Source organism: Propithecus coquereli, unplaced genomic scaffold (assembly GCF_000956105.1).
Source record: "Propithecus coquereli isolate 6110/MARCELLA unplaced genomic scaffold, Pcoq_1.0 Scaffold156, whole genome shotgun sequence".
NCBI lineage: Eukaryota > Metazoa > Chordata > Mammalia > Primates > Indriidae > Propithecus > Propithecus coquereli.
In genome coordinates, this window is record NW_012140080.1 from 6,556,326 (window position 1) to 6,577,036 (window position 20,711).

The following is a 20,711-nucleotide window of genomic DNA, read 5'->3' on the forward strand; positions in this document are numbered from 1 at the left end:
TATGTAGATCTAGATCTACTTTTATTTCTGTAATATTTTCTTGAATTTTACTTTTGACTACAGATAGGTATTGTTGGATCTCCTTTTCTTGTATTCTGTGAATAACATTTTTTTCTAATTCTTAACTCTTCTTTCCCAGTTTATTTTTCTTATTTTTCTCATTTCCATCCCCCCATCCCTGTGATTTCAGCAATATTTTTTCTTCCTGTGCTCCTTCTAGTTTCACCTTGATTTTTGTAATAGTTTTTTTTCTTTCATTTCAAGTTTCATCCTTATACCTGAACTCTTACATCTTTGCATGTACTTTTGGACCATTACTTCCCTATTTTTCTTAGTATTCATGGGAAATAGGTTGATTTGTTGAGGCCGCTTAGTGAATATATGTGTGTTACACCTTCTAACATGTACACATTTATATTACAACTGGTAAATTTGGTGGTGTTCCTTCTCTTATTTTTTCACTTTAATACTTTGTCCTTCTCAGCCTTTTCTAAATAGAGCGAGTTGTTTTCCCTTTCCTCCAAGTTAATTCACAGCTTCTCCTGTGCATCTTTTTGTTGTTCTGCTGGTTACCTTACTTTACTATATAATCTTTAAACATATATTTCTCTTTTATTCAATCAAAATGAGGGATTTTCTCTGACCTCTTCCACTTGATATACTTGTTCACTTCTCTCTTTTCCATTCCCCACAGCTTCTCATTCTAAGTCTTAGATAATACGAGATAATTTAGACTTTACATTCTACATTTTCTGTTAACAGAATATTAATTTTGTTTCAGAAACCCCTGTGACAGTTCCAGATACAGTATTATCTGTTCAGATTTAAATTTCACTTACGTATGTTTCCTTGCTCATTGCTGTTTTTTATACTCTTTATTTTTCTCTTTCTGTATATTGAGATCTTCATTCTTATTTTAATTTTCTTTTGTTAGGAATACGTCTATGGATAATTTCCTTAGAAAGCCTTCATGAGCAGTATACTTTCTGGGCTATTAGACCCCCAAAATATTTTTCATTTGCTTTCACATGTGAATAATATCTTGGCTGAATATAGAATTTGTTAATTTCAGGGTTTTTTTTTTTTTTTCCTTTAAATCTAAAATTGTTCTACTTTCTAATTCCCAGTATTATAGATGAGAAATCTGGCTTAGTCTCATTATTTTTTCATTTTAATTACCTGGTCTTTCCATCTGGAAGTTTGTGACATGATTTCTGTTTTTGAACATCAGAAATTTTTCTGTTTTCCTCCAGGGTTCATCTATTTAAGTGTTTTTCCGCCCTCCTCCCATTTCTAATTAATCCTACTTAAGACTCCAGGAGCCCTTTCAGTCTAAAACTCCAGTCTTAGCCTAGGGCTTACTTTCTCAGATTTCTTTGATTATTATTTCTTTCTGTTCCTTTTTCTCTTCCCATGACTGTATAATTTCAATATTAGAGATTTGTACTCTGTTTTAGGTTTTTATTCATGAATTGTCTTTTCTTGGAGTTACTTACTTGATACTCTATACCACTGATTTAGTTTTCTTCAGTGACCTTTCATTTTTCCTTCCTCTGAAATAATAAACTGAAAAATTGTGTTTTTAGTTCTAGTATCTTTTACTGTTGAAGTATTGTTGTCATTTTTGTGTATACTGTGTATACTAAGTATACTGTGTATACTTAGCTAGCTAATGATCTTCCTCAATTACATAGTGTTAGGGGGTGTAGAATCTCTCACGCAGGTCATACTGTTGTCTTTTTTTGCAATAGAAAAAAAGAGAATGCAAGATATTACTCTCTTGTGAGCCTGGTGGTCAGTAGCTTGGCACACTAAGATTTTTTGTTTGAGGCTGTTGGGTGCAGGGAGAGTTCTTATCCTCAGCCCAACTCTGTGGCTTCTTTCCAGTCCTTTCAGTGTCAGGAAGAGCAACCTTCTTCCCTGTTCTAGTGGTTTACTCAGGTACTGCTCACTTAATCAGTTGACCAAGACCAGTGAAGAAAAATAAACCCCTTTCCAAATCAATATGTTTTTCACTCTCTTAGAACAATTACGAAGAAAAAAATAATTTCATACTTGTACATTCTTGATTTTTCACATGGTTACATTACTTCAGGTTTCAGGTGAGTCTAGATTTAGATTCTCCAGGACCCAGCAATTAGTCACAGTTATTTTAGTAGTTTAGTAGCCAGACAAAAGAGGATCAAGAAAGAACTCTCAGTTGTTCATGTTGCATAACTGCTAATGTCAGAGCTACTGGTTCTTGGCTTCTTGTTTTTCCCAGACACATTTGAATTTCACACTTTGCCTTATTATCTTGAGTGGACATTTTTATTATCTTTCCTATGCATACATATTTTTAATACTTTACCCATGCATACTAATAAACATATAAGCATTTATTGGCAAACGTGGCATATATTCAGTGCTTTTTAGTTGATTGGCTGATAGGAACCTCCTGGATAAAGAAATCAATATACTTAAAAAAAAAAAAAAAGATCTGACCTCAGCTGAGTCACCAAGGCTACAAATAGTCAAAGTACCCACCCAAGTCATTGGCAACACCACCACCAAGGCTTTTGGATATTTTCTCTATCCATTGGCTGTTCATTCATTGCTTGGTGTTTTCCCTAGTCTTCTGAGATCTGTTGCTTCATTAGTTGTTCAAGAAATATTTATTAAGCACTTACTGTGTGCAAAACACTATGCTAACATGTTGGGGTAAGCAAAATCTCTACAGGGCCTCCTGCCCACATAGAATTTACCTTGTTTCTTTAATACTGAGGTTGCAAACATTGGCTACATCTGACTCACAGACATGTTTTATTTGGCTTACATAGTATCAAATGTTTTTTGAGTCACTATTTGGAAATTAGAAAATTCACTTAAAAACCTAAATTTGCAGCTGCTTTAAATGTATAATCTGAACCCACTGGGACTTCATTTCCACATAGCATTCTGCTCTAGTAGCAACTGCCCCTTTAGATACCACAGGTACCAGTTTGCCTCCATTCCCTGAAAATCCCTAAAACCAAGGCCAAATTCAATGGGCATTTATTGTCACAATTATGCTCTTCTTTTTTCTTATAAAATAGTTAAGAAGATGAACTACATCTTTAGGCATTTTAGTTTGTATCCCTTGTGAAATATTTATCTGTAATCCTGTTAATTATCTCACAGCCTCTAGAAGAAGAAAAAGAGCCTTATACTTTAGCTTCAACAAAGGCAGTAGACAGGACATGCACATTGTAATACTCCTTTTCAAATTCATTTTAACGAAATGATGTATGGAATTCTAGTTTATAAATCTGATGATAGTTCTGATGTAACATATACTATGTATTGCATGCTCTAATACTGTTTGAATTGACATTTTTCAGTTTTCTTCAATACTCCAGTAGTGAAATTTTGTTTATATTTAACTAATATTTAGTTAATGCCTTTTAAGTATTTTCACATTTATTAGCTTTATTTTTAATCATCAGTGTTAAAACCATGTGAGATGTAAGTATTATGACTTGCAATTTATTTGAAGAAAATGAGGCTCAAAGAGGTTTGTGACTTGTCCAATGTGCAAGCCTGTTCTTTTTCCATGAGACTGCCTTCATTTGCATTATCTTATTAGATCTTCACCACAATCCTAAGAGACAGGTCAAGCAGGTTTTGTCATATTATCACTTCAGATTTTAGAAAACAAACTTAAAGAATACTTTCTTGCCAATAATCACATAGATAGATTCAGAACATACTTGCTCTGTGCCAGGTATAATGCTAGACATTTTAGAGGTATTATTTAATTCTTACCGCTATCCTATGAGGGTAGGCACTATTATCTCTATTATGTTTCTAAATAAATTGTAAGACTTGGAATTTGAACCTAGAACTGTCTGTAAGTTACACTTGTGGGTTTTTTTTTTATTTGCTACATCATATTACTCAGATTTTATGACTCCTTTTTTATTGCTGTTATTAGCCTACATACATTGTGATTCAATACATTCATCTAATTTTAAATATACATAATAATAAAAGTAAGCTTAAAAATCAGATGAGGTTTTTTTGTTGTTTTTTCAGGACTATTGTTTTTTTGTCTGTAGTAATTCGAGATAAATGAGCTTAAAATTTTAGTTCTAAATATAGTTTATTCTATTCTTGTATGTATTTAGCAGTTTCAAAATATATTTTTTTTCCTCAATTCATGTGGACAACTAATTTAGGAAAATATTTGTTTAGGGTTTAGCAAATCAGTGTAATTGTTTTCAGGTTTTAGTTATTGTTTTGTGACAGGGAGGGGTCATAGGAAAATTATCTTAGTTTGATTTGACGATTGGGAAATAATATGGTAATCTAATAATTTCATAAGTGAGTTGTATGACTACTTGCAGCTTTTAGATTCTTAATTTTATAAAATACTTAATCCTGAATTAGCTTTTTAAGGCAAGATAGGAGCAAAAAGGCCCAGGAAGGCAGAGTCTAAGTTGGAGTTAGTATGTCATTCATATATTGTAGCTTTTAGAGTTTATAGGTTGGGTGCCATGTTATTTTAGCTACATTCTCTTGAGAATGTGCCAAATGCCAATTTCCAGAATATTTCCAAGTGTACAAACTTTTTTTGAAAAGTCATCGGAAGAGTCATAAATTCAATCTTCTTTGGAGAATTAGTCTTTATTTTACATTAAGTTTCTAACAATGCAGATAAAGAGTAGCTATGTATTTAATAATCAATTCTTACTTATATTCAAACTAAAGAAGAATTGATAAAATAATTGTCAGTGGCATTTAGACAGAGAAGTCAGTAATCTCTAGTTGAATCAGAAAGATAAGGTTCTAAAAAGGGTAAAAGCTGACACTGACCAGGAACTTTAAGTTTTAGACAGATTAATAAATGTTATTCCCATGTTTTTATTAATATATTTATCTTACATTGAAAATGGCAACTGTCCTTTGTTAAATATCATTTCTAAACCCCCTTATATTTGAGTACAGTAATAATTCATGGGTCTGTCATCTAAAATATTAATGTTAACTTCTTTTAAACCCATTAGAGATAACTTAATATGTGCAAGTATTTATTATTAAACCTGGTGAGCCCCAACTTTTTATTCTTGGAGTAATTGCTTCTTACTAATGTTGTAAATTTTTTTAATTCTTGATTTTTCTAGGGATTATTTCACATTTCAGCTGCTTTTGTTTTCTACTGCTATCATTGAGGGTTCAAGAACAAAAAATAAGTCTTCAGGTAAAATGCCTGATCCATAATAGTGCTTGGCATTGTATTTTGCTGAAAATATCACATTTCTGTTTGGATGCTTGATCTGAAAATAAAGTTGTGATGATTATGAAATTTTCGCATGGAGTTTTTTTGGCTGCCTCTAACAAATTCAGTCTTATTTGTTGGTTTGGTGTTTTGGGTTTTTTTTTTTAGAATTTTGGCTGTTTGCTTTTTTTTTCATGTTGTCTTGATCTGCAATAACTATATGGATATGTGCTTGGACCTGCTAAATATTTTGATTTTGCATATTTGGCTGCTTCAATTTTAAGTAATTTCTTTGGACAACGCAAATTTTAAGAGCTTGAGAGGCTATAAGTGAAATACCAATTAACAGAAGTTTGTAACTAGTTTATAAATGTATATTCATTATCTACTATATATTTTAAGGTTTCATATTTTACCAACATTAAATTAAAAATTCAGTTTCTCAGTTGCATTGGCCACATTTTAAGTGCATTTTCAGGCCATGAATGGCTAGTGGTTACCATTGTGGACAGCACAGCTAAAAGACTTTCTTTCATCACAGAAAGTTCTTTTAGACAGGGCTGTTTTAAACTGTGTAAGCAGTACAGTGTAAGCTCATTTCTGATACCAGTTTTTATAACAGTTTAATAACTCCAAAAGAGAAAATTTGTGACTAATACTAAGAATACTGCCTCTAAATATGTAGCCATCCCTAGCTTGAGTATTTAAAACTTAAAGTTGTCTAAAACAGTTCATTTGCTTTGGTACTTATGCTACTTTAAAGTGGAATTGTTTCTCGTAGCAAAATTCATTCAAAAAAGGCCAAGGACTTAGCCTAAATTTGAATCCTGACCCCAGGACTTACTAGTTTAATAAATTCTGGTAAGTTACTTTACTTCTTTGAGCCTCAGTTTCCTTATGCGTAAAATGGAGGTAACAATTTACCTCATAGGATTAATGTATGACTTACATATGTCTAAAAGCACATAACAAAGGGGACATTTGTAATGCTTTTAAAATATGAAATGAAGCCAAAACGTTTATAAATTAATTAGGCAGTGTCGTTTGCATGGAGTTGTTCCAAGCCTGGCAGTTATAATAGGTGCCAAAAAATGGCTAGATCCAGGAGTATCCCATAGAAGTTCCTGGTTGTCTTGGGGTTATTTGATGGCATTATGTACGTTTGAAACAACTAGAATGCAAGGATGGGGAGGAAAAGAAATTGGAAGATGACCACTTTTGTTTTGGGAGAGGTGCCTAAAATACTTCCTGACAACGAAAACTAATATTTTGTATAGTGTTTTTATAACATATGAAGTTTTTTCCCACATAATTCTTTAAAATTTCATCTCTGTAATATTGTGAGTACCTTTAGCGTACTAATATTAAAGAAGAGTAAAAGGAAACTCGAGGTTGACTAACATTTTTGAGGTTATGTAGCTGACTAATAGAATAGGAAGTCGTAAGAAGTTTCAACTTTAAATCTTAGCTTTCTTCCTCAGCATGTCATTTCTTTGATAGCAGTTGTGTTTCTGAGGCAGGTGTATCTTTCAGAATCTCTGGGAATAGAACTCAGGTACAGGTACCTGTTTTTTCTGTGTTGAGAATGCACCCTCAAAGGTGATTCTGTCTGTTGTCTACCTCTGGTTAAAAAACATTGCTGTTTTCTAGTCTTTTAATTTTTCTTTTCCTGTATCAGTATATCTAAATTAATGCATGGATCATACGAGTAAAACAAAGAGACTGGTAAGCAGTGCACTGATTTAACTTTTACTGCTCCAGATGTTTAGGAAGGAGATCAACAACATGTATTAAAAAGCAACACAACTTTAGTTCCCTATTTGCAATCTCATACATCTCCATTGATCATCACTGGTGGAGGAGGATTCCAGATTAGCCAACTATAGTAGTTAAATCTGTTAGTGTTCCCTTTTCTGCTTCTCTGATACCAGTTTTCGCTAGTTAGTATTCTGCCCCAAGGTATTGCAGACCTTAAGTGTTGACTTCTTAGTGCCTATGGATAGTATCTTCATCAATGTTTTCAATTTATTGGCTAAAGACTTTTAATAATCTTTTCCCAACTGTCTTGAAAATGTTTCAGTGTCCTGGATTTAGTAGTGTTTCCAGGCCCTATTTAACTATGACTGTATCACATTGCTAACAACTCTTTCACAATTGTAAAACTTAGTTTCCCTTGTGAAGGCAAAAGCTCAAAACTTTCCTTTGAATGAAAGTGTCATAATAGGGGTGGGAGGGAGGAATATTCTAGCAGATCCCCAGGTAAGCACAAATTAATCACACTGCACAGTGAATTCAAAATTTTCAAAACTGAAAATTTTTCCCCACATTCAAAGACAGGTTCTATTGGAAACAAGACTTTAAAATTGGAAAATTAAGCATTTGCTAGTTGAAGCAGTAGTCATGAGGTTTTACAGTACGAGTGAACTGTCTTCTGACTCGAGTTGGTTATCAAAATGCAGTTGAGCAGTGGCTACAATATGTTAACATTAGCTTTTAGTTTTCTGAGCAGAGATAATTCTACAGAAACTATTTACAGTGGATACTGGGCTCCTTCCGCATTGAAATCAGTGTATTTGGGATGTTTTTGTATATAGGTGTGCCTTTCTTGGTATAGAAAATACAGTTTTGAAGGGTAGTTCTGATTCTTTTTCAATACTAGGTTTTAAGGGCGTTTATGATTAAAGTGACTGACTTTAATACAGCATTCTGAATTAAACTAAAAAGATTTGTTAAACTTAGTAACTGCAAAGCATATGAGGGATAATTCTTGCCCCCGTCAATTTTAAAATAGCATTATGTTCTTAAAATATATATCATTCTGTTAATTATAGGCAGATTGGATTTGTCTTTGTTATATTATAAATTTTCTTATAAATAAGATAAAATTGAGAACTTTTAAAATATTAAAATTATTTTCATGTCAAAGACTTTATTTTTTTTTAATTTTTTTTTTCTCTGTCTCTCTTTTTAACCTAACTTAGAGATCTCTATATAATAGAACAGTGTCAAGTTTTTGGGTTTTTTTCCCCTCAAAGACTTTAAAAAATCTGTTACAATAAAGAAATGAGACCTGAAAATGAGATGCACTTTAAATCGATGTTATGTCATGGTTTAATGGAAGCATTCTTTTCTTACTGGGTGGTATATAAAGCTAATGGTGCATCTTATAATCATTGATGGTCCTAGGTTTGATAAAAAGTGGTGGTTGATTTTTTTTGAAGTTTGTTGTACTTTCATTCACATAATTCTTTGTTAAAATGTTGCTATATCTGTGGTAAAAAAGAAAAATCTAAGTGGTAAGAATATATGATATTATTTGGAATTATAGTCTTTTACTACGATTTTTTTAAATATTTCCTTCAGATCCTTTTCTTTTTGTTCTCACTGCTAGCATCCTAGCTAGGTGCTTTACATTAAACTGATTCCCTATTCTGAATCTTCTCTTGAAAGATACCAGAACAATAAGAAAAATGGAGATCAAAAGGAGAAAAGGCTTTGGGGTATGGAGTGGGGTGGGGTGGGGGTAATGGGTGGGACCTCCAGATTCAAGATAAAAATAATGAGGAAAGGAAACTTGAGGGAAGTAGTAATAAACAATACTTTCTATTTATCCAGCTTTGCTTGTCCAGAAATCTTTTCCTGCTTGTTACTGATTGTAATATATTAGCTTGTGAGCTACCCAGTAGTTAGCTAAAATCACTTCTGACACATTGCCTAGATTCAGCCAGTATAAACCCTTCTTGCTGAGGCCTTTCCTCATTCTGCAGAAATTGCCCTGTTATCTACTCCAGCCTTCTGAGTAAATTATCTGCTGGTACCTTTTCTTGTATGGACCAAATAACCTCTGCGTTTCCTCTTAATGCACTGTCTCAAGATGAATAATTAAAGTGAGGAACCACTTACCACAGAATGAATTTTTCTATAAGGAACTATAACACATATGTGCACAATTGAATTTGTTGGTTGTTACAGGAGGTTTGGGCATATCAAAATTTTGGGGGGGAGCGGCAGTCTCACTCTGTTACCCAGGCTGGAGTGCAGTGGCATCATCAGAGCTCACTGCATTCTCAAACTCCTGGGTTCAAGTGATCCTTCTGCCTCAGCCTCCCGAGTAGCTGAGACTATAGGTGCATGCCACCATGCCTGGCTAATTGTTTTCGTTTTTAATAGAGACCGGGGTCTCACTTTTGCTCAGGCTGGTCTTAGCTCCTGACCTCAAGCGATCCTCCAGCCTCAGCCTCCCAGAGTGCTGGGATTACAGGCGTGAGCCACCGTGCCCGGCCTTAAATTAACCTTTCAACATAAAACATGAGTTGAGAGAAGCTTTTTTATTTTTTCAAAAGGAACTTTTGCTTTATAAAGGGGTTTATCCCTGGAGTATTTTAACACCACCAATATTTAACACCATAGAGTTTTTAAAATACCCTGCAGGTCCTTCTGGAAGCCACTCTAATTGCTGCCTGGAGTAGGCTTGGCATTGTCATGGAAAAAGATTATGAAGAATTGCTACATCCGTGTCTGAAATTCTCAAGTTTCCAAAAGTCTCTTTCAGAATCTACACAAAAGCTTTGATCTTCCTTTGCATTTTCTTGAGTTAAGCAGCCATTTAAAAGTCCCATATGCAGGGTGATTTCTTAAACTTATCCAATTTTCTTATTTTAGAATTTTAAAAATTATAGTAGTATTTTATTTTCCTATCTTTTCAGCCACATTATACTCTAAACTTTTTTGAGCTATCTTGGGCACCAGACTAATGTAGATTAATAGGAGAAGGAAGATGAATTCCACATTATAAATAACTGACGTACTGATAAAGTCGTAGAGCAAAATCCTTTGCAGTTTGGGGAATTCTGTACTGTTTTTGCGTATTGTAATGCCTCAGTAAAGTAGAAATGGAAACGCGAGACACTGTAAGTAAGGGTAAACATTATTCACTTGTTTATGAATAGTATTTCAAATATAGGTACTGAGTTTTATGTATTTCTGATAAAACAAGATATGCTACTCTTTATATATTAACATTCACATAATTCTTTTTCAATTTGATGGATAATTTTATTGTCCTGAATTGATTTTCTCTTTCTTCAGAGGATGTACTGAGTAAAGATGCTGGGGAATGTGCAATATGCCTTGAAGAATTGCAACAGGGAGATACCATAGCACGACTGCCTTGTCTATGCATATATCATAAAGGGTAAGTTTAGTTTTATGTTAACCAAGTTGATGTTAGAGTAAAAGATTATTCTCAGTTTCAGACATTATAGTTAGGGCTGAAAAGGTTTCTTCTTAGTTGAAACAACCCCACCACCACCACCACCACTACACACACACACACACACACACACACACACACACACACACACTTAAAATAATGGCCTTTTTCCCTGTTAGAACTAAGACTTCAACCCACATCTATCTGTATCCACAAGCCTACCATTTTTTAAACATTTACTGTGACCTAGGTATTGTCCATAGTTTCTTAAAATAGGTTGCTTCATGTAAGCCTTGTAACAACCTCATTTTACAATTGAGGAATAAGCTAAGGGACAGTAGGCAATTTTCCAGGGTTACATGTCAAGTAAATGGCAGAGCTGAGATTACAGTAGATTTGGAATCTGCGTGACTCCAAAGCCTATCGGGTGTCTTGTAAGGTCGTCTTGTTTTCAGAGCAATACTATAAAAATTTTAGGTAAAAAAAAAAACTACTTAAGGTAACCACAAAAAGAATAGAAAACTATGACTTTCAAACCAATGAAAATAGGGTGGAATTGTACTTAAAGTTGGGGGTGGAGGAAAACAGAAAACAAAACAGAATAAATAATATAAAATAAGGTAAAAAATAAATCCAAATAAATCAATAATTATAATAGATTTACATAGAATACACTCACCAGTTGAAAAACAGAAGGAAAGGTTGGGATATGTTATTGATAAGCAACACACTTAAACATAAGAATATAGAACATTATGAAAGTAAGAGGATAGAAAACTACATCCAGGCCAATACTAACTAAAAGAAAACTGACAAAGCTAAACTGTAATAGTATTAGACAAAGTAAACTTTATAGTAAAAAGCATTATTAGGGATAGAGTCACTATATAAGATTAAAAAATGTATAAAATTCTATTTTTTGTGTATCTAATAACAATCTCAAAATAAACTGTAAAACTCTCAGAAGAAATTGACAAATCTATCATAATAATGGGAAATTTCAACACAACCTCTCATTGAGTCAAGCCATACACACAAAAAATGAATCAAAACCTGGAAAATGAGCAATGCAGATAATAAATTTGATCTAATGGATATGTTTGTGTTTGCAATTAGGAAATATATGTTTTTTTCAAGCACACATGGAGTATTATAGAAATTGATCATGTCCTAGGCCATAGAGCAAGTTTCAGCAAACTACAAAGAATTGGTACCATACAAAATGCTGTTCTCTGCCTACTATTAGATGTCAATAATAAAAAGATAAATAATCCTCACATATACTTCTAAATAAGTTCTAGATCAGAAAGAATAATAATGAAACTTAGAAAATACTCAGAACTGAATAATAATGAAAAATTTTTGACATGTACTTAGTGATTTTGGGAAAGTTTGTGTTAGAGTAGAAAGGAAGCCTGGAACTCAATAAGCCAAGTTTCTAACTTAAATTAGAAAAGTAACAGCAGAGGCCAGGTGCAATGGCTCATGCCTGTATCCTAGCACTCTGGGAGGCCAAGGTGGAAGGATCACTTGAGGTCAGGAGTTCGAGACCAGCCTGAGCAAGAGCAAGACCCTGTAAGATTGGGGGAAAAAAAAAAAAATATATATATATATGTATATGTATATATAAAACTCACTACATTAATAGATCAAAGGAGAAAGACCATTAAATTAACTCAATAAATATGAGAAAGCTTCCAGTAAAATTCTATACTAACATATTAATGATTTTAAAAGAAAAGCTAAAATAAACATTAGATAAATTATTAAAATTAATGAGTTCAGCAAGATTGCCAGATATGAGGTAAACATATGGAAATCTGTTGCCTTCATATCCCAAAATCTCAATAAGAAAAAAGAAAATATAACTTTTTAAAAAACAATAACGTAATGACAACAGAAACTACAAGGGCTAGAGGTATATTAGGAATAAATTCTACAAAAGATACACAGGACATTCGGAGAAAATTTTTAAATTTTATTGAAAGATATCATAGGTGATCTAAAATAAATGTGGTGGTATACCATATTGTAGACAGGAAGACTCGATGTCATAAAAATGTAATTTTACCCCAAATTAATCCAGATAGTTAATACTACCTCAATCAAATCTCAACTAGTTTTTTCCCATAACTTGACAAGTTGATTCTAAAAATATATATGGACCAAAGAGCAAAGGGCCAAGGACAGTCAAAACACTCATGAAGAAGAGCATTATATTGGCAGGACTTGTTGTTTACAAATTTATTATAAGACCATATTAATTAAGACAGTGTGGAAATGGGACAGAGTTCATAAACATTCATGCCTATATAGAGAAACGGCATAGCATGGAGGTTAAAAACATGGACGCTGGAATCTGAACTCCTAAGATTTGAATCTCAGCCCCTCTGCTAATTCGCTGTATGGATCTTGGCCAAGTAACTTAGTTTTTCTCTGTCTTTCAATGAGATAATAATACCAACTTTATAGAGTTGTGGGGGTTAAATGAGTCCAGTTTAGGAAAGTGATGACATATAATAGAGACTATATAAATGTTTGTTGGATAGAATGAATGAAAATTTTTGATTTGCTAGAGATGGCCTTACAGTGTAGTAGACAAAGAATAAACTGTTCAATAAATGGTGCTGGGATCAATTGGTTATTGATATGGAAAAACATTTTGAATCCCTATCTTACATTTGAAGTGAACATCAATTCTCCGTCAACTAAATATCTGCAAGTGGTAAGGAAAGAATATAGGGAAATGTTCCCTGACTTCTTGGGAAGGAATTATTTTTTGTCTAAGCTAAACCACCCTCCCCATGAAAAAGTTAAAGATTGATAGATTTGGCTATATACTAAATTTCAAACTTATTTGTATCATGACACTGCAAAAAAACCAAAAACAAAACCTTAGATGGAGATTATTTTTCATGACAATAAAGGTTTGGTATCTGAAATGATAGTCTCCTTCATTCATTGGCTGTAATGCAGTTAACTCATTGCATTTGGTAAATGAGAGAGTGGAGACAATATCAGTAACACGATCTTACTGGTTCATACACAATACTTCCCCAGCGCGTTAATGTTTTGCTCCATTGAGTTAACAGCAAGATGAAAGCATATATGCTAACACAGCAACCTGTGTAAGAATACAGTACTATAAGGAGACCCATCTCCCCATGTTCCTACTCTTAGTTTAATTAGACCGTGGCCTTTTTTTGTAGGTGTTTATTTCGCAGTTGTCATGTTTTGTGCATTGGCTTTTGTCTTCATAACCCAGCAGTCTCAATCCTTCTTTAATCCTTTCTGTGAGGCTAACTTCACCATTTTTTAAAAGCATATTTTCAGTAGTATTTTATTTATTAGGAAGAAACACGTCTTTGTTCTGGTTATAAAATTGTGTTATTTGAGTGGTCTGCCTTTAAACTGATTTTTCCCCATAATCCCTGTTACTTTTAGTTTACTATTTTGTGGAAAGTAAGGTTTATCAAAAACATGTATATTGTATTATAGCTGAAATACCTGGATAATAGTTTCCTACAAATCTATAAGGAAAAAACAAAATAGAAAATTTGGCAAAAATTGTCAACAATCAGTTCAGGAATTAAAAAAAAGAACCCCAGATGGCCAAAATATAGATTGGTATTCTATTGGTATAAATATAGATTGGTATATTTGGTGAATAATTCTGTAATAGCTGTGTGTAGTACATATCCTACAACTCAGTAATTTCACCGTTAGGTGAAACTCACCCCTAGAAAAATTTCACTTCTAGAGAAATTGTTGATCTTTTGATCTAGGACAGTGTTGCAACCCAAAGTGCAGATCCAGAAGGACATAAGGGGCTTGTGACAGAATATAAATTAGCACAATGCTTTATTCATTGAGAAAGACTTGCTATGATTTAAATAACTAACTAAATGAATAAATCAAAAGTCAATTGAAATGGTGTGATTAGTGACAAAACTAATTTATGTTTTGGGTCTGGTGAGGTGGCCTAACGCCTATAATCCAAGCACTTTGGAAGGCTGAGGTGGGAGGATCACTTGAGGCCAGGAGTTCGAGACCTGCCTGGGCAACATAGTGAGACCCCCACCTCTGCAAAAAATAAAAAAATAAAAATTTATATTCTGGTGCAAACCCTTTATCTCAGAGAGTGTTCATAGCATCATTGAAAATTTCCATCAGTAAAAAAATGAATACATTAATTATAGTATACTTATATAATGGAATACTATACTATACACAATGAAAATGTCAGAATGAGAGTTACTAACAATTGCAAATTTCAAACAAATTGACAAAAGCAAGTTAGAAAAAGCATAATGCTATTTTATGGTAGCATTTATATAAAAATTTAAACATGGAAACAGTACTATATATAGTTTTAGAATACAGACATACATAGTTATAGAGTAAGAAAATGCCTAAGAATGAAAAGCACCAAATTCAGGATAGTCATTTCCTGCTGGGGCTGGAAGAAGGGAATATAATATTTTAAATAACCAATGAAAATAGTTTAGAGTGGAAAACAAATGGATTGCTAGCAGATTATATGTAACAGGCCTGGGGTTTTAAATGATTACTTCTCATGATGAGCCAAATTTACATGGTTTTAAAATAAGAAGTACCCATTTTATTAATAGATCACATACAGCTACTATTCAGATACACTGTGAATTAACACATCTGGAATATTTTGTTTAGTTTTTGTACTTCACTTTAAGAGGTATTCTGGTAGACCAGGGAACTCTAGAGCTAAGTGGTAGAGAGTAGGCTGAAAACAATGTCATAGCCAAAATGGGGATGTATTTAGAGAACAAAAGTCTTCAGAAATTTAGATATTTGAAAGAACATGTGGATGAGGTATTTTACCTTTTTTCTTTTTAATTTCATCAGTCATTTTCACCTACCAAACCGACTTATCAGGATACAAGAATGATAAATATTAATTTTGCCCTTCAGCATATCAGCCAAACCTTGTGGCTTTGTGGCATATGCAAATTTGGCATATGTCACCAAAGAAAATGTTGAACAGTTTGAATCCTGAACTTACTAACTGTTAGGCAAGTTACTTAACCTTTCAAGATCTTGATTTTATCATCTGTCACAGCACTGTGAAATAGAACTTTCTACTGTGATGGAAATGTCCTATATCTGTACTATCCAGTAAAGAAGCCTGAGCCATGTCACTATTGAACACTTGAAATATGGCCAGTGTGACCAAGAAACTGTATTGCAGGGTGGGATGGAGTTAAAATAAATATTCAATAATCACACATAAACATGGTCTTTTAAAATGTGATGAAATTTTGGCAAGAATTAAAATTTAAAAGCTGTTTTTTTATTACATTGATAGGTAACACAAACAGGTTGGTATATGCATAAATGAGTAACTGTTTTAAAAAGAGAAATATCTATCTAAATTTGTCATTTAATTTTGAATATTGGTAAAGTAATAGTTCTGTAGATTGTCTTTAGGGGGATAGTTTTGTTTGAACTTTAAAGTACTTCATAGCATAATTTTACAAAAGATTTTTTCCTTAATGACTTAGAATCATCAAAACATAATGAACATATCCTTATCTTTTATTTATATTTGCCACATATGCTCATTAAAAATATCGATTTTTTTTTTTGCTGCAAAGATATATTAAAGTCAAGAAGTAAGCATTTTTATTGTGGCTGTCATAACAAAAATAATTAAATATAAGTATTTTAATTTTTCTTCTTTTGTTCTTTTCTAGCTGCATAGATGAATGGTTTGAAGTAAATAGATCCTGCCCTGAGCACCCTTCAGATTAAGCATCAGATTCCTGTTTTATAGGTAATTCTCCCTTTTTGTTTTAATTACTTTTTAAACTGTTATCCTGAATTACACATTCTTAACCATTATTTTTATTCATTGAGGCATGTGCATGTAGGTATAATATATGTATGTTTCAGACACTTTATTAGGCTGTTGCATAGAAAACTCACATTTAAAAATACATTAACAACAATACGTTAAGTACTACATTCTTGATATTGAAAATACTTTCACTTATTTAATTTTAGTTTAATACTAAACAGAGGCCGTGAAATACATATTATGACTTTATTTTCCCAGTGAGAAACCTGAGGGTCAGAGTAGTTAAGTTCCATGACTTTCAGAAGCAAGTTGTACCAAACTCATCAATTTGTATATTGGTATGTACAGCTTTTTGTATGTCAGTCATATCTCAATAAAGAGGTTTAAGGAGAAAACAAAACCCCAGCAAGTTGCATCAAGAGTCCAAGGCCATGCAGTTAGCCAGTAGAATCAAATTACATATTCTTGTCCATAACTTCCCAGGTGCGTTCTTAGATAATATAATTCTGATCATTTTAGCATTATTATGTGCCAGATATTGTTCTAAACATTTTGCATCTATTATCAACTCACCTAATTGTTACAGCAATCCTTTGAGCACAGTACTGTTACTATTCTTATTATACAGATGAAGAAATTAAATATAGAAAGTTTACAAAACTTGATTTGTCAAGGTCAAATAGCTAGTTTGTTGCTGGAGATAAGATTTGAGCCCAGGTATTCTGGCTCCAAGGACTGTTCTTAGCAATTTCACTATTATTAGGTAGGAGCATTTTCTTTAAAAAGTTACATCATGGATTCATTCATTCAGTTTAATCATTCACCTTTGTATCCTTGGCATGTAATAAAGTGCCTGTCTATTTAATAGGCAAAAAATGAAATCGAATTGAGTTTTAAGATTGAATAAAGAATTAGTTTTGCTCCACTGATTTAGCTTATTCATGGGTTTTATTTTGCATTATCTGAAAATGTTTAGTGAATTAAGTGATACTTGGGTATTGTGTTTTTTCGTATTTTGTGAAGTATTATAAATTAAATGGCATCATTTAACTTTGAAAAAATAAAGGTTAACTTAATTGCTGTCTTCAAATATAGGAAAAGCTTTTATGAAAAGACTAGCAGAAATGATGTAAAGTATTGGATTGTTACATCAAGGGAGAACATTTTAGCTAATCCTGGAATTGTTTCAGAAGAAGTTAAAGCCTCTATGTTCAGAGACTCAAGACAGTAACAGACAATGTGAAAGGCTGAGACTTAACTCAGGGAACTAGAGCAGATGATGTCCTAAGGTCTAGTCCTGGGCCGTCCCCCAGTTTCCTCTTATTTGAATAACTTCTGCTCTTAAACTTGAGAATGTAAGTGTTGAGGCAATAAACATACTCAAAGAATTCTGTTGCTCTGTTGATGAGGATAATTTAAGAGTAGCAGATGAGAATATTGACAAGAGATTTGAGGTAACTTAAAGCAGCCATAGCAACTGAAATGATAACTGCAGTTGAGTGAAACCTCTGTCATATTAATAGTAGGGCTGTTCACGTGAAATGGGAAAGCCTTGGTAAACTGTAGTAAAGTAAAGTAAAAGACCATTAGCTTTTGAACCTTTTACTGTGAACTTATTCATATCATACCTTAACACGTTTAAAATACGAATTGAGGTAAGATTGCTGGGTAGAGAAGTGTAGCGATGAAATGGTATTTTGAGTATATGTGTACATATGTGTTTATTTCACTACGGAAAAGGTTTTTTTGAAAAAGAGAATGCTTTGGAATGTCTTTAGTGTCACCCTATGTCTGAGCCAATAAAGTGAAACCATGGTTAAAATTATAGTAGCATTTTAAGAGAAGTACTAAAAATCAGTGCTAATAAAATGAAATTTTACTCACAGTATTTTACGTGCCAAACTAATACGTCTCCTTCACCTATAGGTAAAATTTGTCTCTTTAGAGTCTTAGTGAATTTGGGCTGCTATAACAAAAGACTTTAGACAGTTAATTTATAAATGACATAAATTTATTGCTCACAGTTCTGGAGGCTGGAAAGTCCAAGATCAAGGTGCCATTATATTCAGTGTCTGGCGAGAACTCATTCCTCATTTATGGTGACTTCCGTGTGTGCTCACATGGCAGAAGGGACAACAAACTCCCTTAAGCCTCTTTTATAGGAACTCTAATCCCATTTATGAGGGCAGAGCCCTCATGACTATATCACTTCCCAGAGGTTCCACCTTTTAATACTCTTGCATTGGAGATTAGGTTTCAACATACGAATTTGTGAAGGGAATACACATTCAGACCACAGTAGAGTCAATGAACTTTTTATATGGTATAATTTTTTTTCTTTTATCGTCTGATCAGCTAAATTTTTCCTTTAGTGTCACAGTGAGCTTATGAGATGTGGAACATGCATCTGATCTCATAGTCAGAATACATATGCCTGTTGGTCTTAAATAGCATTTTCATTTCCTTATATTTACACATATGAATGTTGTCTGTGTGTGTGTGTATGTGTGTGTGTGTGTGTGTGTGTGTGTGTATGCTGAGTTTGAAACTAGTTTATTATATGGGGCAGGTTGAACTGTCCTAGCTACCCACAGAAATTTGAACCAATGGGATCTGTCTCTGTGGGCGTTGAAGAGTCATTTTTAAGAATTTATAGACATGGAATATCTTGACTCTTTCACGGTTTTGCTTCTGTCCTGACTGCTCTTATTTGTCAAATGATAAATTCTTCATATACCTTAAGCAATCTTGGATTAAAAGCATGTGGGTTTGAAGAGGATTAAAACATTGTTGTTAAAACATTTTTTTAAAAAAAAGGCAATATGTAGCAACAAAGCCCAGCATTTCTGATATCCTTCAACATAAGAATTTAATAATCAGCTCCAAATAAGAGATACATGAATGTTGGAGGTCCTGATTAGTTAGGAAATAGTTTATCATTTTTATTTTGGAGTTTTTAGTTATTTGGGGGAGATATTAAAAAATTAAGTATGTATGCATTCTTAACTTTGGTGTAGTCTTTGTTGTGGAAGGGGAATGACTTTACTATGTATTTGATATTTTTTTGTGACTATTTTTGAGCTTTAATTGGTCTTTCTGTGTTTTGATCTGTTCTGCAGCACACTGGTTTTATGAGTTTTTGGAATAGTAAGGGAATGAAAATTTACAGCTACTAAAGCAATATTCATGGCAAAATGGATGTTATATTTTGATTTGTTACTATTATGGGCTACTGCTTAAACTAAATTTATCTGTTATTACACAGGTTTTCTTGTCTTTTCAAGATGCTTGAAAAACTGAGAGGATATGAAGGCATGTCTCTGGAAAAACAAAAACACGGGCATACTCATCCAGAAATCTGAGTTATGTGAGACTTGGTAATACAGAGATGGACAATCATACAGGAAGAAAGCCCTGCTGCAGAGAGGACAGTTAACACAGAACTCAGTGTACCAAACATGCATATCAAGGACACACAGGGATTTTGAAAATGCTGCACATCCCTTATTAGTCATCTACATAGGTAATACTGATAAACATTTTGTATTCAGACACCAAAGTTAACTGATTTAAAAGTTGATTTACTTTTTATTAAGTTCTCTAGAGCTGTGCAACTAGTTCTGTTTTGATTTGTTTTGTCTTTTAGTTTGGGGTTTCTTTATTTTCCCCAACATAATGTTTCTGCATTCATCTATTCTTGAATTGAAAACCACATAATTTACTTCTTATAAACTAAAGTCTTAAATGTGAAACCAAGAAATGTAATCAAGCAGTAAAAACATTCTCTGAATGTAGACCATGATCTCAAGTTCTTCCATTTTTTTTCCCGTAAGAGTGGAAAATAGACTTCTACATAGGAAAGCTAAAATATGTTAATATTTTTAAATTAAAGGTTTAATATTATCAGAATGCAGTCCAAAGAATAAATCAGGTTACATAATTACATTTTAATTAATTAAATGTAGAATTATCTACTGAATTGCAATGTATTAAATATATTGTTTCCTCTTAAATAAAACTGCTCAACATTTAATCAGCAGTGAATCATCTTGCAGCTATGCAACTTTTGAAAAAATACAGATTACCAATTTTAAGTGTTGCCAGCTACAATAACTTTGTTTTAACGGGTATTTTTCGTTTGTTCTTTTCACGTAATTATTTTGTTGTGCTTTGCATCTCCAGGCAGTTTTCCCACATTTGGGTAGAATGTTTAGCAAGTTGTAAACTTAATAACTTTAGAAAAGCATAAAATAAAATTTTTTGGAGTGGAACTTGGAATAATTTGAGGGAGATTTTATATACTTTTAAAAATCAGAATTTAATTGGTATGCCAATTTATAGCAATTTGCATCTTTAATTTTCCAGAAAATCTGGAGGTTAGCATTTGATAAATGATTTTTTCAAAGCAAATATGAAGATTTTGTTAA

At 32.9% G+C, this 20,711-nt stretch overlaps 1 protein-coding gene across 2 annotated transcripts in view; it reads left to right on the plus strand.

Annotated features, from left to right (window-relative positions):
* ZNRF2 (zinc and ring finger 2, E3 ubiquitin protein ligase) overlaps nucleotides 1–20,391 on the plus strand; it is a 109,809-nt gene extending 89,418 nt beyond the window's left edge. Inside the window, exons 3-5 of one of the 2 annotated variants that reach the window (XM_012640755.1) lie at nucleotides 10,325–10,430; nucleotides 16,181–16,260; nucleotides 19,550–20,391. In XM_012640755.1, the coding sequence (XP_012496209.1) occupies nucleotides 10,325–10,430; nucleotides 16,181–16,238 (164 nt within the window). In that variant the 3' untranslated portion in view covers nucleotides 16,239–16,260; nucleotides 19,550–20,391. The remainder of the gene's footprint in view (nucleotides 1–10,324; nucleotides 10,431–16,180; nucleotides 16,261–19,549) is intronic. The other variant, XM_012640756.1, reaches the window with a different exon arrangement.
* The last annotated feature ends 320 nt before the right edge of the window (nucleotides 20,392–20,711 follow it).